The 22,619-nt window shown below is 41.2% G+C and overlaps 3 protein-coding genes across 5 annotated transcripts; 2 read left to right on the top strand and 1 right to left on the bottom strand.

The window, feature by feature from the left end:
- The first annotated feature begins 46 nt into the window (after positions 1–46).
- qars1 (glutaminyl-tRNA synthetase 1) lies at positions 47–6,640 on the top strand. Of its 2 annotated transcripts, none has more exons than XM_044211920.1 (23): positions 47–250; positions 623–773; positions 1,157–1,266; positions 1,371–1,446; positions 1,542–1,606; positions 1,724–1,777; positions 1,864–1,927; positions 2,010–2,093; positions 2,228–2,313; positions 2,420–2,506; positions 2,612–2,711; positions 2,819–2,897; positions 2,983–3,222; positions 3,539–3,631; positions 3,743–3,880; positions 4,179–4,266; positions 4,349–4,495; positions 4,628–4,729; positions 4,846–4,938; positions 5,342–5,469; positions 5,560–5,626; positions 5,712–5,837; positions 6,002–6,640. In XM_044211920.1, exons 1-23 carry the CDS (start codon positions 140–142, stop codon positions 6,050–6,052), a joined length of 2,340 nt encoding a protein of 779 aa, XP_044067855.1. In that variant the 5' UTR covers positions 47–139; the 3' UTR covers positions 6,053–6,640. The 2 variants fall into 2 exon arrangements, with proteins under 2 accessions (XP_044067855.1, XP_044067856.1); XM_044211921.1 differs by having other exon boundaries at positions 48–250; positions 2,019–2,093.
- A 696-nt stretch (positions 6,641–7,336) lies between these two features.
- Positions 7,337–15,241, top strand: LOC122883358 (transcriptional regulator QRICH1-like). Its single transcript, XM_044211922.1, has 12 exons — positions 7,337–7,622; positions 8,229–8,521; positions 8,621–8,716; positions 8,819–8,959; positions 9,060–9,836; positions 9,953–10,130; positions 10,305–10,459; positions 10,589–10,703; positions 11,531–11,639; positions 11,921–12,069; positions 12,165–12,255; positions 13,991–15,241. The coding sequence occupies exons 2-12, from the start codon at positions 8,267–8,269 to the stop codon at positions 14,175–14,177; spliced, it is 2,253 nt and encodes a 750-aa protein (XP_044067857.1). The 5' UTR covers positions 7,337–7,622; positions 8,229–8,266; the 3' UTR covers positions 14,178–15,241.
- On the bottom strand, positions 15,063–22,061 carry LOC122883360 (receptor-type tyrosine-protein phosphatase V-like). 2 transcript variants are annotated; one of them, XM_044211924.1, is made up of 11 exons: positions 21,896–22,061; positions 21,304–21,396; positions 20,393–20,492; positions 20,209–20,299; positions 20,025–20,101; positions 19,763–19,897; positions 18,218–18,340; positions 17,918–18,078; positions 17,607–17,742; positions 16,245–16,306; positions 15,063–16,118 (listed from the first exon to the last, which is right to left on the bottom strand). In XM_044211924.1, exons 2-11 carry the CDS (start codon positions 21,306–21,308, stop codon positions 15,884–15,886), a joined length of 1,125 nt encoding a protein of 374 aa, XP_044067859.1. In that variant the 5' UTR covers positions 21,309–21,396; positions 21,896–22,061; the 3' UTR covers positions 15,063–15,883. The 2 variants fall into 2 exon arrangements, with proteins under 2 accessions (XP_044067859.1, XP_044067860.1); XM_044211925.1 differs by having other exon boundaries at positions 15,063–16,115; positions 21,896–22,057.
- Positions 22,062–22,619: the final 558 nt, after the last annotated feature.

Raw genomic sequence — 22,619 nt, 5'->3', positions numbered from 1 at the left:
TATTTCTTTTGTATTTCGTTTTTTTCTTTGAGGTGTACAGGAAGTCGCGCCTCCCTCCCTCCCTCTCCGAGGAGAAAAGTCGTGTGCAGTGGTGGTGTGTCTGTGAGGTTCCGAACTAGCCGGTGAATACGGTGGAAAAATGGCGGATACGTCGACACTTTTCACTTCTATAGGGCTCAGTGAGCAGAAAGCGAAAGAAACCCTGAAAAATGAAGCGCTGAGTTTTGCCCTGAAGGACGCAATTATTCAGGTACGACCAATGTATGTGGGGAAACTCAACTTCCTGGGGCGGGCAGCTGTTAAATGTGACTGACATTCATTTTTTTTTTTGTTTTAGCTCACTTGTCAACCCTCAGTTCTTCTGACTTTTTAAAGGTGCTCCAATTATGGGGTCAGATGTACCTACTTTTGGATACGTTTCTCATAACTTTTGAGTAGTTCTTGTTGTGGGGTCACTATAATTTCTTTTTCACATTCCTAAGGTTGTTTAACCAGGGTCAAGATAAAGAAAATAGTAACTCCCTGTCTGTCTTAGCTTTAACACAGTTCATTAGCTCTTGGTATACACGTATTTTGAAGGAGGAAACTATTAATTCTGGTCTTTTCTCATTTGTTTCAATAGGCCCAGAGTGTCCGTGGGGCATCAGGAGTGGACAAAGCCATGGGTACATTGCTGTACAGTATGGCATCTCGCCTTAAAGACAGCAAACGCCTGGCATTCCTTTCAGACAGTATTGCTCAGTGCAAAATCTGCACAGAGCTACAGCTGGCAGGTAATTTCTGACATTATTGCATCCTGACTGATCTAATAACATGACATATATTAGCATTGATCTTTCCTAACAGGTAATTTGATTGATCTGACTGACATTGATCCCTGACACCAAGAAAACAATGTTTAGAATTTCAATGCATTGCATTCACTCACTCACCACTGCTCACACAAAATATAGTGTTTTGCAGACCTAAATTCGGTCCGGACACAAGTTGTAAATCATTTATTTCAACATGATATGCATTTGAATTTGGCTGTGTATAGAAGTTCAGAAGCATTGAGAGCATAGGAGAAAGCAGAATGAAGGCATGAGGTTTGTGGACATGAATGGCTGGAGAAAATGACTGCTCCATGAATGTCTCCTCCCTCTTTTTTTTGCAGCTGCACTGGATTTTGTGAAGAACCATCCTCAGGACCCCATCAACCAGAAGGAGTTTGACGAAGCCTGTGGAGTGGGCGTGGTCATAACACCGGAGCAGATTGAAGATGCAGTAAGTGATTGAGGATACGTCTGGGAAATGCGGCCCAGAAGTATGTTGTTTTGTACAAGTTGTCCTGGGTGTGGTGTGTTTAGTGACAGTGGAATGTTGCACAGGTGGAGAAGGTGATCAAGAAGCACAAGGAACTGCTGTTAAAGGAGAGATACCACTTCAACATGGGACTGCTAATGGGTATGGTCTCACACTTAATTGTTTGAATATTTTTGAAACCATTAAAGCCTAACAGACAGACAGAATGTCTCACTGAGTGTTTGTGTCTGTTGCAGGAGAGGCGCGCTCTGCCCTAAAATGGGCAGATGGAAAGGTCATTAAAAATGAGGTGGACATGCAGGTATGTTGGAAAAAAAGGTTATTGTTATTGAATGTCTGTCATTGTGATTGTATATTTATATTTGAGGTTGTTAGGTTATTCCTACTGTATCGTAACTAACTCTCTTTGGTCTTAAAGGTCCTACACCTCTTAGGATCCAAGACAGAGGCTGACCTGGAGAAGAAACCTAAGGTAACACACGTCACATTATTTAAAGAAATAGTTTAATATTTTTGGAAATACGCTTATTCGCTTTCTAATATCTAATTACTTTGCAGCCCCAGAAAGCTAAAGTCGCAGAGAATGAGGGAAAGGCGAAGAAAGAGGAGGTGGCAGTGAATGGTAAGGCGAAGTGGACGACAGACAGAAGTGAATTTAATTGTTTGTGTCAAGCATTTATTATTTGTTTTAACTGTCCTTGTTGGTTGTTCAGGTGAGGTGCTGACTGGGGAGGGAAAGTCGCTAATGGAGCAGCTCAGAGGAGAGGCACTGAAGTTCCATAAACCAGGTGAGAAGGAACCACCTGAACAATTAGATGCAGTTGTGCTTGTTGCTCTGTTTTCTTCATGCTCCATCTAGAGCCATGTAAAAGATTTACTTACTGAGTATGTTGATCTTTCATCCTTGCCTTCCATCATACAGGAGAGAACTATAAAACTGAGGGCTATGTGATCACACCGCACACAATGAGTTTGCTTAAAAAGCACCTGGAGATCACTGGTGGACAGGTACAAACTTTACATGTGTTACTTTAACTTTTGGAGAAAAATTACAGTAACTTAAAGATGATTATGTATATTGATTTTTCTCCTTTCTATTTACAAATTCCTTTAGATACGCACTCGTTTTCCTCCTGAGCCCAATGGAATCCTTCACATTGGACATGCCAAAGCTATCAACTTCAATTTTGGTTATGCTAAGGTACAAGTCTTTCTGTCCTCTATCACCACCACATTAACTGTTGTCCTCTCAGCTGTTATCCTTTCTGGTACAGCTGTTTTCTTTAAACCTTGTCTCTTCCTGTAGGCAAACGACGGAATTTGTTTCTTGAGGTATGATGACACAAATCCGGAGAAAGAGGAGGAAAAATACTTCACTGCTATCAAGGACATGGTGGAGTGGCTTGGTGAGTTTGACAATGTTGTTTTACACCTTTTTTGATCTGATCAAAGCTTTGTCAGGTACACTCTACATTCATGAAGCTGGTTTCTTATCAATATTACTGTTACACAGGCTACAAACCTTATGCTGTCACGCATGCATCAGACAACTTTCAGCAACTCTACGACCTTGCTGTGGAACTTATTCGCAGGTGAGTGTAGGAACTGTGTGTGCGTGTTGGTAAATGTGCACAAGCCAGTAGATGATGTGCGATCCTTTTCTTTGTCCCTCTTCAGGGGTCATGCGTATGTGTGCCACCAGAAAGGGGAGGAACTGAAGGGCCATAATCCTCCTCCATCACCCTGGAAAGATCGACCCATTGAGGAGTCCCTGGTGTTGTTTGAGAGAATGAAGAAGGGCCTGTTTGCTGAGGGAGAGGCAACGCTCAGGATGAAGATGGTCATGGAGGATGGGAAGATGGACCCTGTGGCGTACCGCATCAAATACACGCCGCATCATCGGACAGGAGATGAATGGTATGAAAACCTGTATGGTTGTACTTTCTTTTCACCCCAGTAATTTCAGTTAAATACAATATCTTTCTCACAACAAGCTGTGTTTTATCGTAGAAAAGGTTTCAGTCGTAGTCATCTGGACACTGTTTTCAGAATCAAGACGTTTCGGCTCCCATCCGGAAGTCATTCTCAATTGTGAAAAAATGGACCGGGAACCGGGAACTACGACTGAACTACAACTGAAACCTTTTCTACGATAGAACACTCCTGGACGACTGAGGGACTACACCGTCTAAGCTGTGTTGTACTTACACTTGTTTCTTATCGTTCTCTGCAGGTGCATCTACCCCACTTATGACTACACCCACTGTCTGTGTGACTCGATTGAACATATCACACACTCACTCTGTACAAAAGAGTTCCAGGCCAGGTATAAATTAATTTTGTTGTAGCTCAGCTGTAATCATAATCTTTCTTGGAGGCATACGAATGCATCGTTAATGTTCACCTTCTTTGTTGGTTCCTTTTGTTTTTGTGACAGGCGTTCATCATATTTCTGGCTGTGTAATGCTCTCGATGTGTACTGTCCTGTTCAGTGGGAATATGGGCGCTTGAACCTCACCTACACTGTTGTGTCCAAGAGGAAAATCATCAAACTGGTAGAGGCCGGCGTTGTCAGGTAAAATAGCATTTCTTTTTGCCATTTGTTTGCAGTATGTAAGTTATTCATTTTAACTATTTATAGTATAAAAAATTACAAATAAATTACATTACAAAACCATCTGTCTTGTAATTAATGTAAATTATGGGCTATAAAAATACTAAATGGATGGAAAGCATTTGTTCTCATATATACCAGATATACTTCTCACTGTGATTTGGTGTATAGCATTTTAACCACAAGTTCTCATGGGCTGTCTTCATGCCACATAGAATCTGTTTGGTAACTGTAGACGATTTATCTTTTATAATTACAGAGACTGGGACGATCCTCGACTCTTCACTTTGACTGCACTGAGGAGAAGAGGTTTCCCACCAGAGGCAATCAACAACTTTTGTGCACGGGTATGCTGAATGGGCGGAAGGAGAAACTTTACATGTATGAGGACGGTGCTGTCGTGTAATAATATGTTACATCTGCTGGCAGGTCGGAGTCACAGTTTCCCAGACAACAACAGAGCCCCACCTTCTTGAGGCGTGTGTGAGGGATGTGCTGAACGACACAGCACCCAGAGCCATGGCTGTGCTGGAACCACTCAAAGTCACTATAACGAACCTTCCTGCGAACTCAAAGGTTTGTATAGTTTGACATTACACATTAAACTGCTCCCTGAGGGCTTGTAATAGCCTGTATATTCTGTCTTTTTACATGATATTTAACATCATGGGCACCGAATCTTTCTTTTTTCATCTTTTTCTGTCTCAGTCGGATGTACGAGTACCAGACTTTCCTGCCAACGAGGCCAAGGGCAGCCACATGGTTCCATTTACACGCACAATCTTCATTGAACAGAGTGACTTCAGAGAGGTTAGAGAGAAAAAACGCTAAATAAATACCCTCACGGTATAAGTAGCAGACTTTCCTTGTGCAATTTTTGTATTGTGGACAGAGGATGGTGATGGACTTCTGGACTCCTTTTACAGGTGATGGAGAAGGGCTACAAGCGTCTGACCCCAGAACAGCCTGTAGGTCTAAGGCATGCTGGGTATGTCATCTCTGTCCAGAAGGTCATCAAGGTAAGACTCCAGATGTTTCAAGGTGTGATCAGACCAGATTTGCCAGGCAGAATTCACTCGCTAGGTGAGGCGAAAAACAGGCGGGACAGGACATAGCCTTCACTCAGTAGCTCTTAAGTAATTAGCGGCTGTGGCTCAGCCAGCAGGTAGAGCGAGTTGTCTATTAATTGCAGGATTGTAGGTTTGATCCCTCGCTACTCCAGTCCGCATTTTGGAGTGTCCTTGTGCAAGATGCTGAACCCCCAAATCGTCCCAGTTGTTAGGCCACCAGCTTGCATGATAGCTGTGTGTGTGTGTGTGTGTGTGTGTGTGTGTGTGTGTCCTTTTTAATAAGTACTATTTTACATACCATCTTGTCCACGTCCTCAAAACATGCCCTGCTGACTTCCACTTTGTTCCTCAGGATGCTCAGGGCAAAGTGGTAGAACTGGAGGTGAGCTGTTGCAGTTCTGAGACTGCAGAGAAACCAAAGGCCTTCATCCACTGGGTCAGCCAGCCATTGGTGTGTGAAGTGCGACTTTATGAAAGACTGTAAGTCACAACAAAATCACTCACTGTCATTCACAACCAATACTCCATGTAGAAAACTCACTCAACCAAAACTTCTCACTGTCTTTGTAGATTCCTGCACAAACATCCAGAGGATCCATCTGAAGTGCCCAATGGCTTCCTGAGTGACGTCAATGCTGTGAGTACCTCTGCACTCCTATTTGGATTAACTGAGATGTTTCAATGGGCGTAGTGACTGTATTAATGTTCATTTTGTTATTTAGAATTCCCTGCAGACAATCAGCAGTGCCTTAGTGGATACCTCAGTCAAGGGAGCAAAAGTTTTAGACAAATTTCAGTTTGAGAGAGTTGGCTACTTCTCCCTGGACCCTGACAGCACCGCAGACAAGGTACAGTAAGACGAAACAACTTTGAAACTGTTTTATAGTATATTTATAGTATAAATGTATCTTGAGGAAAGCTTCTATTTTTAGTTAATTTGAGAAATTATTTTGGTAATCTACTCTGGTTTAAAAACATTTTAACATCAACTGTAATCTTTCTTTCACTGCAGCTCGTCTTCAACAGAACAGTCACCCTCAAAGAAGACCCTGGAAAGATCTGATTGACTGAGATCAAGCCGCACTTCCTGCTTCCCTCGAGCCCACGGATGTTCAAATTGTTTGCATCACTTAATGTGTAACATCAGCAAGGGCACAGACTGCTTAGCCTGAGATTGTCTCAAATCAGATACGGTAATAATTACATGTCCATATTTCTATACTGCAATTCTCTTGCATGGATCTGTCTCACTGAAATTGGAAAATATTATTTTGTTTCTTGATTGTCGGCTGTGAATTCTTAAGAAAATTGTGGCCAGCAAAATTACTGCAGTATCACTTTGCTCAATCTCAAGCTTGGTTAGTCAGCGTCAGAGTCCTCTTGATTCTTTTATCTGCTGCAATAATATTCACTTACATTGTTTCCTCTTTGGTGAATGTATGCAACGTTGACGACTGTTCAACAAAGAAATTTAATATTGGCTCTAAGCTGGTGTTACACAGAGTATTTGCTCTCAAATGCCATAGATGACTTTCTTATAAAGGTGGTGAGTCACTGCCAAACCATCATGTTTTTTTTTTAAGACTCAGAGAGGTGCACATGTGTCCTTTTGACAGGAGACACAAATAAATAATACTCCAAAAAACAACAACCCTGCAATGTCTCTGAGTTAATAACCTGAAGTTTTTGAAGCTCATGTCAGTATTCTCCTACCAGTGATATTTTAGACCATGATGTTTTACTATCAGAATCAAATGTTTGACTTAGTATATGATATTTTGGCTGTGATTATTGGTGCCTTCACACACACATATTCAATGTAGGGGTGGGTTATAGAAAACACAAGATAACGTGAGCTTTATCGTGTTATAAAAAAAAAAAAAAAAAAAAAACACATATTGGACCAATACTGATATCAGTCAAAAAAGATGGTATGCATTGGTGCATAAACCAGAAGTTTTAAATGTAAAGGAGAAGTAAAGAATGTTTTTAGGTTGGAAAATATCTCGGGCTTTATTAATATTAATCTGTGAAAAAGAAAGCTGTTACAGTAAATACTCAAGCAGATATTTGGTTCAAACAGAAACCAGTGTGGGAAATGTAGACCACGCTGAAGTGTAAAGCGTGGGAATTAACCCTCAACTGCCCAGAGCTCCTGAGCACCACCCAAATATTCAACGCATCTCTTTAGGACTCCCTTAAAAGATTCAGAAGCAAGTGAACCACTAGGAGCGTCTGTCTGGTATAACTGGGTTTTAAGGTGGACTGGCATCTACCTGATATTGTAGGATACTTTGCCCTAGTGTGTCGCCTTTAACGGACTAGCCTACAAGCGTCAGTTACCACGATATCATGGGGTGGAAATATCGCGACAGCACGACAGAGTTACAAATCGTTTGCTTATTGGTCTGAGGGCGCTGTTGTAAGATGGCGCCCAGCGAAATATGAGTGGTTAAGAAAAAGAAAAACTACAGATAGCCATCTGACGAAAATCACGAAAAATAAAGAATAAACCAGCCACAGAGAAACGTTAATAGCACTTCGCTTCCCTGCTCGTTGAAAGAGGAGCAACGTTTTGAGGGTAGAGAAGCGCTTGTGGGCGGCTCGAGCCTCGGCCCGGTTGAGGAAGAGAGGTAGCTAACGCGCCTGCTAACGTTAGCCTGCTAGCTTTGGATATAACAAAAAAAATGTAGTCGGTGTAACGTTAACGACAGGAGAGAGTAACCCCAGTTTCCGTTGCGTTCTGTTTACGTACCACCAGCTAGGTTGCTACTGTGTTGTTGTTTGTGCTCATGGTCGCATTATTACACTTTGCCAAACACAGCTGTGGCTGGATCGTATTTGCAAACAACACGCGGCTAGTTAGCTAGCCGTGTACCTGTCTAACCTAGCTTGTTGTGTAATCAGCTGTTAGATTTACCGTTATATAGCTATTACATGCACACAATCGTAACTTAATTGTTGTAGGAAAACTTGCATGTTTTCATTATGCAGCAGTTTCCACCGCTACTGTGTATACTGCATCGGATTTGGAAAGTGGCCGCGCTTTTGTCCCTGCTCGAACACACTCAGCTAGAATTAACCCCTTCGTATTACCATCTGTCTGTGTTACTACTGGACAGTGATCTGTTGGATAGTGTCAGCGCAGCGTTTTTGTCCTTTTCAATGTTACTTCAAAAATCGTGACGCTGTCTTCTTGCTTTTCTTTTCAATCCTAAATTAATTCCACCTTTCTTCAGGACCCTCCCCCATATAGAAGAAGACACTGACAGCAGCAATGAATAATTCCCTGGATGGTACGGGCTCCTATGAGGAGCTTGTGAGGCAGAAAGCTCGGAGCATCCCACAGCATCGCATGAAGGAGTTTCTGGAGTCCTTGGCTAGCAAGGGTCCAGATGCCCTGCAGGAGTTCAGCCAGCAAAGTGGAGATACTACAACCACCACCACAACTATGGTCTACCAACAAGAGGCTAACTGCATCTACACAGACAGCACAGAAGTGGCAGGGTCATTGTTGGAACTGGCTTGTCCGGTAAATCAGCACACTAAATGTACATATGCACTTAGAAATCTGTTTAAGACCTCTGTGCTTGAAATGAAGCTCCCTGACAGACACTGTCTTCTGATGCAGGTTCAGGTGCAGGTCCAGCCGCAGCAGCAACAGATACAGGAGTCCACGTCTCAGCAGCAGTCTGTACAACAGAATACAGAGCAACAGATAGTGCAGGTTTGAACCTTTTTATTATACCTTTTGTGTTGTGTTTATCACTTAACCCAATTCCGTTCAATCCCTGAATCACTAAATTTGGCTTATTATCTCTATTTTCAGGTGCAGATCCAGGGCCAGCAGCAAGGTCAGATGCTGGGTCAGGTTCTCCAAGTGCCCTCTGGCTCCCATCAACAGCTTCAAGGTGTGACTACTGCACAGCTGATTCAACCTGGGGAACTCACAGAGGAGCAGCACCAACAGGTACATTTAAGCAAACACACGCTCTCAACATTGTGACAGAACTGCAAATTTTGCCATCAGCCAGAGTTTGAATTTATCAGCTCCCTCCCATGTGTTTTAGCTGCAAGCCCAGTTGGTGGCAGCCGTTGCAGGAGGACAACAAATTCAAATACAGACAGTGGGGGCCCTCTCTCCCACCCAGCAGCAGGACAATGTTGAGAGGAGGGTACTGGGACCCACTGTTGCTACATCACAGGGAGCAGGTGTCCTCCAGCCAGCCAAGAAGCGTAAGGTTGACATGCCCATCACTGTGTCCTATGCCCTGCCTGGTCAGCAAGTAGCCACAGTCCTGGCTATCCCTCAAGGACAGGGCCAGCAACAAAGTTATGTGTCCCTGCGGCCAGACCTCCTAACTGTGGACAGCTCCCATCTTTACAGTGCTACAGGCACTATCACCAGTCCCACAGGGGAGACCTGGACAATCCCTGTCTATTCTGCTCCTGCTGGTTCTGGAGGCCGTGAGCAGGTCACACACATTGCCATCCCCCAGGAGGCCTATGGAACAGTGCAGGTTGCGGGGGCAAACACTACAACAATGACCACAATGCCAACACAAGTTACTGTTGAAAACGACAAGCTGAAAATCCCAGCAAGTCAAAGTCAGACAGCGCAGGCCGTTTCCAGCATAACAAGCTCTGGAGGAATGGGAGGCCAAGAAGAAGTGGTGCACACACTGGCTGCAAACACACTGTTCCCAGCTCAGCTGATGAATGGAAACATCCACATCCCTGTGGCAGTACAGGGATACTCCAACGCTACACAGTCTCTTATCTGGGATCCACAGCAGCAGGTGCTGCACACACAGGGGCTGTCAGGGCAGGATGCACAGCAGCTGCAGGTAATAATTAATAAATTCAGTTATTGAGCTATGTTGGTCCTTTATCATAGTTAGATATAAATGTATGTATTTCTTGATTGCACAAAGTAAGTGTTGGTGTGTTTGTGTCTGTGCAGGGTCAGACAGTGGTAGCAGAAATAGACAGCCAAGGCCAGCAGCAAGTGCAGGTGCAAGAGCTGCTGCTGCCTGCCACTCTGAAGCCAGAGGAGGGGCTGGACGTGTGGCGGCTTTGGGCTCAGCGGAAAAACACAGAGTTGGACAAATCAGACAAAAATAAACTGGCCCCAATTGGCCGTAAGTGCATATACACAATGTTTATTATAGTGTTAAAACAATATTTTGTTGTTGATGCACATGTGTATTGCCATTATCTTTTATCAGTTTTCATCTGTCAACCCAATCATTGAAGTGTTTGTGTGTGTGTGTGTGTGTGTGTGTGTGTGTGTGTGTGTGTGTGTGTGTGTTTAGGACGCCAAGCACTGCGTTTCCAGGAGGACTTGGTGTCATGTGCGGTAGCTGAGCTCTGCATGGGTCTCTCTTTGATGACAACAGAGGCTCGGGGGCTGGAAGAAGAGTCTTATGAGGCTGATGTTCTCTACTATGTATTTCTGTGCATACAAAAAGTAAGTTTAACAATGCACACAAACTCGCACACTCTCCGTTCAACATCCATTCTGTCCCTATTGGTACTTGATTTTGATGCGAAAACACTAATTGACCGCATCTTTTATTCTCCAATTTCCCCCCTGCAGTATCTGTTTGATAATGGTCGTGTGGATGACGTTTTCTCAGATCAGTACTACACTCGCTTCGCTCAGAGTCTGCACCAGATCTTGGAGCCTTGGAGGCCCTCTGTTCATCCGCTAGGTGTGGTTTGTTTACCAAACCTTGAGTGGACTTGCAATGCGTGTTTCTCTGTTAATTAATGTTAATGTTTTATCTACTCATTTTATCTCAGATACAGTGTGCAATAGTGAATACACAAACCTACTGTGTTAGGGATGTCACCAATCAAAGTTTCTGCCAATCTCAATCCAATCTGATATTTATATTTTCCTAAATAATATAGCTGCATAGTGCAAGTGTAGCCCAACACAGGCAAATTTTTGACTTACTTCAGAGGTAAATGTGTGAAATGTAAAATGAAATGTTCAATTTACTTGCTGACACAGTGTCACTGTAGATATTAATTGAAGCTGCTATTTATTTGTTTGTATCAGTCTGTGGTTATGTTCACAGCAAAATGTGAAATGCTTTAAATAATAGTTAATTTATTTATATATATATATATATATATATTATTTTGACTTTAAAAGTGAATGAAAAGTGACTATTTTCTGTTTTGTAGCTTATCATAATTGAGGCTTATGATCTTTACTACTCCTGTGTTTATATTACTGTATTTGAAGAGGGGTTTATCAACACAGCAGGTTCCAGTCTTGAGCTTTTGAGTCTGGTGACGTGGTTAACGGTTGCTTAGAATCTGTCTTTTTAAATAATACGTAACTAGTCAAAATGCAGCTCTCCTAGAATTATAGGGCTTGGCAGAATAATGTTGTGATAGCAGTTGTCATTGATTAAACATTACAGATTTAGGGATGATTTGTTTCCTTATAACTAATAAATTGTGTGTTGCTTGCCCAATTTTATAAACTGCCAGGTCTTCATACTCTGCTCTTTACATCCCTTACCAGGTTATATTATCCCCAGCCATGTGACAGAGGAGATGCTGTGGGAATGTAAACAGCTGGGAGCTCATTCTCCCTCCACGTTGCTCACAACTCTAATGTTCTTCAACACCAAGTGAGTTGCACCATGTTCCCTCATGCAGCGTTTACTTCAGTCATCACACACAAAGGATTTTTCTACAATGCTTAATCGACATGCAGCAATATTGTCCATATAAAAATACATCTGTACATTAGCGCTAATACTCATCTAGAACACAGACAATTCCCAACCCACATATCCTCAAAATACAAATCTAAGAGACACTGCTGTTGTTATTCTGTATCTCCCCATATGGTTACCAATCAACATACTGAGCGAATCAATCAACATATATTCTGTATATCTTTTAACAGGTATTTCCACCTGAAGACAGTGGATCAGCATCTAAAAGTGGCCTTTTCTAAGGTGCTGAGACACACCAGGAAGAGTCCCAACAACCCCAAAGACAAGAGCACCAGCATCCGATACCTTAAGTCAACAGAGAGATTCATAGGACAGAAAGGTAAGAGTGGACATGAATTGGATTTGTACTGAGAGGAAACCCCAATTGCAAGGATAAATAACAATTTTTATACTGTTTTTTTTTTTTTTTCCCAGTCACAGATGACATGTACTCAGAGCAGCTGGAGGACCCAGAGAACCCGCTGCGATGCCCCATCAAGCTCTACGATTTCTACCTCTTCAAATGGTAAATATAAAAAAAATTAGGAAGGATGACGAGGTGTAAGTTTTTATCAGGAAACTTATCTCTAAAACTTATTTTTTTGAGTTGTAAACATGTTTTGTATGCCTTTTTTATGTAATGAGACATTTATGAAACTCTGAAAATCTTTTTTTTATAAAATACTGGTAAAAATGCCTCTTTTACTACCATGTAGTGTTTTTCAGTCTGACCAGGGTTAGGGTTATCAATCCATGATGGGAGTCGAGAGTTTCCCTTTTGAGGTGCTGCTGCTTGCTACCTTTTAAATAAAACTCTTGTGTTTGTTATTGACATGGGACGTGGAGTACACGTTGCACTCAGTGTTCAAGTGATTAACCACTGTTGCTAGGCAACTGACAAAAACATGGATTCTGTATATAAAAATGTTGAGTGATTTTTATGTTTTGTCTCTCTTATATGCTCAGGAATAAAGGCAACTAACGTCTTTGGCCTTTGCTGTCTATAAAAATGTCAGCGTCCTTCACAGCTTGTGAATAGGGAGAAAAGGGCTACTTAAAAATTCTGAAATGCCACAAAGTGAGTGATTTGATGAAATTGGTCTCCAGTGTGGGCACAAAATTGTCATATTTAACACAATAAGAACGTGCACCGTTAAAAACAATCTGAGACATCATCCACACATGGCAGACACCCAATACTACACAGCACCAACCTGCAGTGCTTATACGAGTACAAGAATTTGCTTATATGTACTCCAGTAAAAACAACAGATACAAGTTTGTTTGTTTTTAACCATCTGGGTCTTTAATTTAGCTCTGGCCATCAGTCCTTTTTCATCAACATACAAGTTGAGATTTTGGTACATTACAACATAAATATCAACATCAATTAGACCTGAAACGATTAGTCGATCGACAGAAAGCGAATATTTGTTTCAGTGAGTTTTCAAGCAAAAATGGTATTCATTCAAGACATTCACAAGTTTCTGCTCTTCCATTGTGATGATTTGCTGCTTTTCTCTGTTTAACATGAATATCTTTGGGTTTTGGACTGTTGTTCAGACAAAACATGCAATTGGAGACGTCCTATCGGGCTCTGAGAAATTGTAGGATGTGTAGGGTTTACTGCCATCTAGCGATGAAATCGCAGTTTGCAACCATTTGAACACCGCTTGCATCACCCTCCCCTTCCAAGCATGTAGGAGAAACTACGGTGGCTGCGAAACTTGTGAAAGGCCATATCTAGAGCCAGTGTTTGGCTGGTTTGTCCGTTCTGTGGTACTGTCGAAACATGGCAGTGAAACATGGTGGCCTCGGTGGAAGGGGACCCGCTCCCTATGTAGATATGAAGGGCTTATTCTAAGGTAATGAAAACATAACAATTCTTATTTTCAGGTGATTATAGACTAATGAAAACTTACTTGTAAATATTATATTCCATTTCTGCCAATAACTCCTCAACCCCTCCTAAATATTACACACTAGACCTATAAATGATTAGTGGAGAATATGACCGGCAGATTAATCCATAATGAAAATAATCATTAGTGTGCAGCTCTGATGTCAATAAGACGAAGGGAACAAACAGCAACACTATAAGAATAAGAGCCAGATTATAAAAACACTGAATTTTCTCCCTTAGTGGCAAAAAGAGTATTTCATAAAATTGTATTGTAGGTAGAGAAGGGCTAAAACTTTGACATCTGGTAAATTAGTGCATCCTGAAAATGTGCTCACACTGTGTTCTCTGTTTCTCTCAGTCCACAGAGCGCTAAAGGTCGCAATGACACCTTCTACCTGACCCCCGAGCCTGTGGTGGCTCCGAACAGCCCCATCTGGTACTCGACTCAGCCGATCCCAAAAGAGCAGCTGGAGCAGATGCTTGCCCGCATCCTCGTCGTCCGCGAAATCCAGGAAGTCCTTAACATGTCGGAGAGCGTGCACTAGTTGGACTGGAGAAGAATGATAAATGCACTAGACTCTTCCTCTCTCTCTTCACCCAGCCTTTGATTGCTCATTATTAGTAGTTTTCTATTCTCTCACACCCTCCTGTGGTCTTTAAGGGTGGCATGTATATGTTTATATTCATTCTGTGTCAGCATATCTAACACACACGGACTGTACATACACAGACAACCAATACAGGTGATAATTTGTCTTATTGAGGCAATCACTCAACCTTACCACGAGTTTTCTTTTTGTTTGGCCAAAGGATGAAGTGTCTAATCTTTTTATTGGACCTGAACTCTAATTTAAATGTTATTTTATCTGTTGGTTCTCCTTACCGATAGTCTGGAACAATTGTTAATTATCTGTACCTTATTGTTTTATTCTGTAATATATTTCATATATATTTTCACTGGGGTTGGCCTGCGCTATGCTGCTTTTCATAGACATCCCTCTTTGTCGCTCTTTCCCACATCTGCCTTGTTAAGTCTCACAGTGAATACCTCAGTGGTATTAAGACTGCATTAAGTAGCCAAACACAGGCTAAAAGCTCATTTTCAAGTTGTGTGAATTCTCCCTCTGTATTTCACTCTCATCTGTCCTGAGCTGAGTTCACAGGTGGACACACCAAACTCTGGAGATGACTTGCTTGTTATTGAATGCTGTTTGGGCTTAGCGCCCCCTGTTGGACTAGCTCAGCAGCATTGAATCACAACAGGACATGGACTTTGTTGCAATACAGTGCCGCTACTCCACCTGCAGCTACTAGCACTTGTCACATGGTGGAGACGTGGAAGTGGGAGGGCGAGGGATTCAGACTGCTGCTGGATCCTCTTTTCTCTCTTCTGTCCATCACCAACCCCAAAACTCACCCGAAGAGGGATCTATTGTATCATACATGTTTATTACATGACAGATGAAAGACTCTAAAAAGTGGGTTAGCCCTTAATGTTCTATAATGTATAATACTCATAGCTCCTTCATGTACTGTAATAGGTTTCAGTCATCTAAGGAGAATGGCAGTGCCTGTGTGTTTTTGAAACATGACCTTTTTTGTACAGCCACTGTACCATGTGTCTGCCTTTCTAGCAAGTCTGCTATCAATCCTGCACATGCATCCTTAAGTACTGAGCCTGCATTGTGTAATATAAAATGGTGCACAATGATTTTTCAAACAAAAAACCCTAAATAAAAGTCATTTCACAACATAATTATCAGTAGTGGAGGCAAAACAAAGTTACAAAAACAATTAATTGTCCAAACATTCATTAGCTGTACACAGGAGGCACTTTGGGTTCACATGAGTGTTTTCTGTTTTAAGTGACCCGACTGAGTATCATCCTCAGTGTTTAACTGCACACATAGTTGGCAGCCTCATCATTGTTCTCATTAATCTCATGGTAAGTCACAGTAGAGGAACCAGTTTTCCCTGAATGGCAGGTTCTTTTCTTAATTTTCCTTTCTGATAACAATATGAACTGCTGCGTCTGTGGTTTCTTTACCAGCAGTCGTGCTCGTAAGACCAGTTTTCTGCCTGCAGGGCTTGTAATACAGCATACACAGCATTATTTCTGCAGTCTTTCTCCTTCCTTCTCAGGTACATTAAGTATAAAGTATTTCTGATTCTGATACTGTATGAGGGCTTTTTTGTTTATAACCCAGTACCTTGCTTGTTTTTTACATCATCAGTTTCACAGTATATGAGTTCAAGAGGCATGTGAGTCTGGCTTAAATAGTGATGATGAAGGTAGTAACCTCCTCAGTAGGTTCCTAGGGTGTAAAATCTGCTGCACTGTGTTCTGTGGTTGGTCTGACGGAGGTGTCTGTCGATGATGGTGGTGTCTCCTCCTCCCTGCTCGGTTTCCCCGTGCTGAGGAGCTGTGGGATCGATCCTCAATGCGCTGGTTAATATTTGAACTGGCTCCCTGAGTTTGTGGGCTGCTGGGAAAGAAAAGACACCTAATTAAGATGTCATCATACATTGCAGTGACTAATAACACACTGCCTGTGCCGAAATTTGAATTTTGTGTGTCAGTGCTCACTGGGAGCTTATTTCTGTATTCTCACCATGTTGAGGTTCCTCCACTGAGCCAGTGTAGCAAACACTGATGAACAAATATGTACTGCTCCTGAGTACACATAAAGGAATGAGCAGGCAATGAGGACAGTAGAGCGCACAGTGTGTTATGAGTAAGGAGATGATAGATTTATGAGTGTCATAATAACAAAGCAATGTGAGTGAATTACAGGCATTTAAATTCTCTTAATACTACAGTATAGGAATATGATCCATTTAACTGAATATTAAGTACATTTTATGTAAGAAAAAATATGCCACCAAGCAGTGGTGGAAAATACAGTGATTAAATTATGATTCTGGGGTATTGTACTTGTACTTCTTTAGTATTTCAGTTTTCTGCTACTCTGCTACATTTCACAGGAAAATATTGTATGATTAACTTCAACTCAACTACATTTATATGACAATTATTACTTACTAGTTATCTTCCATCCATGATGCATCGTTATACAGTACATTAAAGAAATAGTTTGACGTTTTGGGAAATACAATTATTTGCTTTATTGCCAAGATGAGAAGACTGATACCACATATTTGACTGGAAACAGGGAGAGCTGCTTCCAGTCTTTATGCTATGCTAAGCTAACTGGCTGCTGGCTGTAGCTTTATATTTACTTATATAGGGTATCAATTTTCCAACTGCCGGCAAGAAAGCGAATACATGTACCTCTCAAAATGTTGAACTATTCCTTAAAATGAGTACTTTTACTTAACTTTAATTTAAGGACAGTAGTTTGCTGATATTACTTACTTTACTCAGGCAAAATTTTGACTGCAAAGACCTGGCCTTCTAATAAAGTATGTTTACATGGTGGTATTAATACTTAATATACCGAATAGTCTTTCACAACTAAGTAAACTTAAAGCAGTCAATAATAAATTCATCCCATTATCAAATTTCACAAAGAGTCTGATGACTCTTCCAGGTGACCAGTAAGTACATTAACTCAAGTACTGTACTTAACTACAATTTTGAGATACTTGTACTTGACTCAAGTAGTTCCATTTTATGTTACTTGATACTTCTATTCCATAACATTTTAGAGGGAAAAATTTTACTTCTTATTCCACTACATTTATCTGTATGCTATAGGTTACTTTTCAAAAGATTTTACATACAAAACATATCAGTTTATAAAATATGAAGCATTGTTATACTGTAGATTAAACTACCCAGAGGTTTAATGCTGCTGCTAATACTTTTGTACTTTTGCATGAATTAAATTTTGTAATGCAGGACTTTTACTGATCATGGATTACATATTTACTTTGTTATTGCTGCTTTTACTTAAATAAAAGATCTCAATACTACGTCCACCACTGCAGGTGAGTGTTACTACTGGACTGACCAGATTCTGGACCATCCACATTCGATGTAGCCGTAGGTCCTCCACAGCAGCCCGGATATCAGGCCGGATGCCCCTCGCACAAAGCTGCATCAGCCACAACAATGTCACAAATGTCCCTGAACGCCCAACACCTGCACTGAAACACATAAAGAGAGGATTCACTTTACACACATGCACATCTCATGCACCATCTGATTGATAAGCCTCTGAAAACTCTACAGGATTAATATTGAATGGGACACATTTTTAACGTAAGTGAGTAATGGGTTTCCTGAAGGAGAGGATGATGGGCTGAAAGTCAGAGGTCAGACCTGCAGTGCACCACAGCTGGCCCCAGGCGAGGACTGGTTTCCAAATGCTGCCGCACATGCTCAGTGAAGGCACAGAGTGAAGATGATTTTTTAGGGATGCCCTGGTCTGGCCAGGAAGGGTAATAGTAGTGTGTGATTATCCGGTCTGTTGGACAATCTCTCTGAAACACAAACACTTTCCTTTAATCCAACCACAAGGACTTCTTCTTTGATTGATTAGTGGCACGGTCAGTGCACACACAAGTCAACAGCAGCAGTTAAAAGGCACCAAAGGGGATGATGGATGTATCTTTCGCTCACCTGTCTGAGGTTAATGGTGGTGCTAAAATAATCTGGACCTTGTTTGCGGGTCACTGTCGTCACTTGGATCAGTCCATGATAAACTGTCCCTTGTTCCAGAGGCCAATACAGATCACACAGCACCTGCACACAGAGATACATGTAAGGGACAAGGGCAATTTTTTAAAGAATTTCCTCATATTATGTTTATTAAAGGAATAGTTTGACTTATCGCTTTCTTATTGAGAGTTAGATGTGAAGATTGATACCACTCTCATGTCTGTACGGTAAATATGAAGATACCACCATCAGCCGGATAGCTTAGCACAAAGACTGGAAATGGGGAGACCCCTAGCTACTAGGTAGCTCTGTCCGAAGATAACAAAATGCACCTACCAGCACCTCTAAAGCTCACTAATTAAAATGTTATATCTCGCTTGTGTAATCCGCACAAAAACTGAAGTGTGAAAACTGTAAAAAGTTGTTGTTTTGTAATGTGCTGGACTATTTCCAGAAACTGCAGAAACTTCCTATCTCTGCTGGTTGCCTGGCAACCTCACCGTGACAACAAGGTCTGGTACATAACTCCTTGTAAAAACACAACTTGTCATTTTTACTCATTTAGATTTTGTGTGCATTAAAGAAATTAGATACAATGTGTTAATTTGTGAACTTTAGATCTGCTGGTAGGTGGATTTTGTTACCTTTGAACAGAACCAGATAAGTTCTTCAAATCCAACGACAAAATACGTAGTTTGTCATTGCCCTCCAGAACAACACATGTAAGTGTTTTCTGATCAGACGCCACCATCAACAGGACAACATCGCTCGTCTTTCCCTTTACAAAATTACAAATCACTGTTTCAAACACAAAACCATTCTCTGATCATACACCACTATGGTTAAGGTTTGGATAGGTTAAGGCACAAAAACTACTTGGTAAGGGTTAGGGAAAGATCATCGTTTGGGTTAACCTTAAGGTTAGGGGACGACCATGTTCGTGGTTAAAAGAAACTAACGCTGACTGTCGTTAGGAAATTGGAAACAAACAGTGGTCTCCCAAGTTAAAGTCCAGTATTTTGTTGACCCATCCATCCACCGCAACCATTTCCCTCTGCGGACTTTGTTGCTTTATAATAACGTCACCTGACTTCCTCCTTTGCTCCCAATTGACAAGTCATAATCCCTACGGCCGCTGGAGGACTGGATCACTTGAACATAAACACAAATAGTTTTTGCGCATTTGCTGAAATGACTAAAGCTCTTGTTTTTCGTGGGAGGATATGTCCAGTTTTTATTCTAAGCTAAGTTTACCATCTTCTGACTGTAGCTTCATATTTAGCGTACAAACATGAGAGTGGTATCAATCTTCTCATCTAAGTCTTGGCAAGAGAGAGAATAAGCATATTTCCCCAAAATGTCCCCAATGTTCCCCAAATTTAAAATAAGGAAACATGTCATCAGAGGAGTCAGAGGTAAATAGAGTTTACCATATAACAGGCACACACACACACACCAACACACACAGACACACACATAAACACAAACTGAGCGTGTCTTTCTCACTATGTCCTTGTGTCTCAGAGCTGTCACCATGACGATTATCCTGACGTTTTGCTCCCACACCATCCTCCAGAAGTCAGCCATGGTGTTGTGCAAAGGACCCTGGGTACAGATGAAGTCTCTTTCTGATCCTCCACCCTGAATACAGACACACAGTCATTAACAGATGCAGACAGATGTAGAAACGGACAGGCGGTAAAGCAGGAAGACAAAGTAATGAAAATGTCTGACAGAAAAAATGTGCTTGAAGTGAATGAGTTCTTACAGGCACAAAATTTGCATTGATGTAGTCGGTATGTGGATGGGAGTTTTGAACAGACAGCCTCACCCGACAGTGGTCATCTATAACCAGATGTGGTCAGAAAATAGAAAGCAGACAAATAAAAGTCTCATACATTGCCACACACACTTGCAGTAATCTGTTCTAGTATGATGAGTTTTGCACTTACATGGCAATATGAAGGGGTATCTGTTCTTTTCTCTGTTGGCCTCCGAGTCCCCCACTCTGGTTTGGAGGTCTTTGCCAACTTCATTTAGCTCCTTCACAGAGCAAAGACATTAGACACGACAAACACTTCTAGCTTCATAAATCTGAAATCTAATCCAAGTTCAATTCTAAACCATACTAGTTACCTCAAACTCCCGTTTAAAGCCTCTGTTGTCATTGGCTGCAAGTGCCTGGCATCGAAAACTAAACTCCTGTAGAATTTGCGCTCTTGAGAAAGTTTGCACCCTGTGAAACATGATCATATTACATTAAACCATTTTAAGATCAGTGATGCACTCAGACAATAAGAATAAGTCTGGTGGTATTCCATATTTTTCCTATTGTCAACAAATGAAAAGACCAAAATCAACAATTAATTGATCCTAATAAGTACTTGCTGTAGCTTAATAGACCTCCATAAACTATTACAAACACATAAATGAGCCCCAGCGTTGCACTGGCTGACATGTTCCTCCATCACAATGAACACAGCACTGTATTCATTTTGAGATGATCCTACATCAACCATCCTGCTGTCGTAAATACTCACCAGTGCACCAAATATTCAGCTGAAAATAGTCCCCCAATAGATGCACTCTCCACTCAAGTTTGAGTAACGTTTTCTAAAATCCACAGTGCCCAGCTGTTTTAGGAAATGATTTAGCCTTTTTTTTTAAATATAGTAAATACTAAGTTGCCAGTTTATTAGGTAATCATAATGCAGTTGAATCAACTCCTTCCTTAAAACTGTTTCAACAAAAGCTGAACACAATAACCTTCATGAAGGTAGGATTAATTGCAGGACTCTTGTATTAGACTGCATTAGTTTTAGCTAGGTGTACCTGATAAACTGGCAACTGAATGTACATGTGTGACCTTTTTTCATCTTGAGTAATGATCATGCCACAGACAGGGTAGGGAAGTATTGAGAGACGAACTGACACATTGTTGGTTTTGGTCTCTTCATTGGATTTGTAGACAATAGCAAAATATAGATTACTATCAGCCTTGTTCTTTAAGCATATTTTCAGGATGCTACAAGGAATTTTGTCCTTACCTCATGTCTTTTTTTATGGTCAACCTTGTACTTTAAATACAAATTTAGCTGGGACTGGTGTTGAATGATGCCAGGATGATTTCAGTGATGATGCTGTGAAAAAGATACCAAATCCTGTCTCATAAAGCAAACTTTTATAAATTTAAATCAATAAATCAATGATGAACTTTAACTGAAAAGTTGATAATATTGCATCTACCTCTTGTTTTCCCCCCTCCCCCTACTTGTTACAAACAGAGAAATGTGACACCAGAAACACAATTGTGCAGCTGAGAGAACAGCAGTACTACATTACACATGTAATGAAGTTAGGTGCTGTCACAAATTTTTTGCATTTGTTTATGCCATGAGGTAGCTGAGTTCAGCTTTTTTACTAAATCACACCAAGACACTTACTCATTCTAATCTAATAACACCCTCTCATCTTGTGGCCCCATAATAGTAGAAAGGCATACCTAACAAGAACAGCCCAACATTCACACAAGACAACTTGTAAAACTGACCCGACAGGAAAGAAAACGTGCTACAAGTTCTCTCCCCCAGCAAGGAGAGTCCCAACAGCTTCAGTATTGTATGTTTGTTTCAGGATTACCTTTCTAAACGGGCTTCTGTTGAATGCTTTAAGTCTGCCACAGGTGGAAGAGAAAGAGTACAGGACTATACTGCTCCAAGTCTTCTTAAAGTTGTCTGGTTTTAAAAACACTCCCTCTCTCCGTCTTTCTCTCTCTCTCTCTCTCTCTCTCTCTGGGGAGGAGGAAGTGTGATGGGTGGAGACAGTGGTTGAACACTTCAGGCAGTCTGGGAGGCATGTGAAACCGGGTTGGTTGGCACACTTTTCACTCTCTGTCGTATTTCTGTGGCATAATTTATGTTATGAATATTCTAACGAGCAGCAAATGATGAAGGTTAAGGTCTCAGCTATAAATAAATATGTTTTAATGTACACAAATGTTTTCTAAAATTAGGTGATTTGTGATTAAAGTCTTGTTGTGCATTTGTGCCAACCAGGCACATAATCCTATAGTGAGTGCATGCATGTGTATTTTCTATATTTTTAAAGGGACAGTAACCCCCCCCCCTCATATTAGTCAAGCTTGTATGTCAGACGATAATCACACACCTAATGGTTAAAGACTGAACCAGTCCAGCTGAGCAGCTATGCCTCTACAGTTCAATAGACCGAGCAGGCCTACCGCCATTTCACTCACAAATCACAAGACAAGGAAACAATGGATTGTGTGACTCTAGACTATGGCAATATTTGTGTTCACTGAAAACCACCCAAGCAGAAAGCACACCAGTTATTACTGAAACAT

This window comes from Siniperca chuatsi, linkage group LG10 (assembly GCF_020085105.1).
Source record: "Siniperca chuatsi isolate FFG_IHB_CAS linkage group LG10, ASM2008510v1, whole genome shotgun sequence".
NCBI lineage: Eukaryota > Metazoa > Chordata > Actinopteri > Centrarchiformes > Sinipercidae > Siniperca > Siniperca chuatsi.
The sequence above is the reverse complement of the archived record's forward strand: the minus strand, read 5'-3'. Positions and strand labels throughout refer to the sequence as shown.

What these genes read in the sequence shown, in the direction of transcription:
- LOC122883360 (XM_044211924.1), bottom strand. An exon ending in TCAATGCAAATTTTGTGCCT is followed by an intron (nt 19,898 to 20,024) that starts GTAAGAACTCAT and finishes GTCTGTATTCAG; the next exon opens with GGTGGAGGATCAGAAAGAGA. An exon ending in AGTGGAGGAACCTCAACATG is followed by an intron (nt 16,119 to 16,244) that starts GTGAGAATACAG and finishes TTTCTTTCCCAG; the next exon opens with CAGCCCACAAACTCAGGGAG.
- LOC122883358 (XM_044211922.1), top strand. Translation starts at nt 8,267, where the DNA reads ATGAATAATTCCCTGGATGGTACGGGCTCCTATGAGGAGCTTGTGAGG. An exon ending in TGTTGGAACTGGCTTGTCCG is followed by an intron (nt 8,522 to 8,620) that starts GTAAATCAGCAC and finishes CTTCTGATGCAG; the next exon opens with GTTCAGGTGCAGGTCCAGCC. An exon ending in CAGAGGAGCAGCACCAACAG is followed by an intron (nt 8,960 to 9,059) that starts GTACATTTAAGC and finishes CATGTGTTTTAG; the next exon opens with CTGCAAGCCCAGTTGGTGGC.
- qars1 (XM_044211920.1), top strand. Translation starts at nt 140, where the DNA reads ATGGCGGATACGTCGACACTTTTCACTTCTATAGGGCTCAGTGAGCAG. An exon ending in AACAGAGTGACTTCAGAGAG is followed by an intron (nt 4,730 to 4,845) that starts GTTAGAGAGAAA and finishes CTCCTTTTACAG; the next exon opens with GTGATGGAGAAGGGCTACAA. An exon ending in TCCTGAGTGACGTCAATGCT is followed by an intron (nt 5,627 to 5,711) that starts GTGAGTACCTCT and finishes TTTGTTATTTAG; the next exon opens with AATTCCCTGCAGACAATCAG.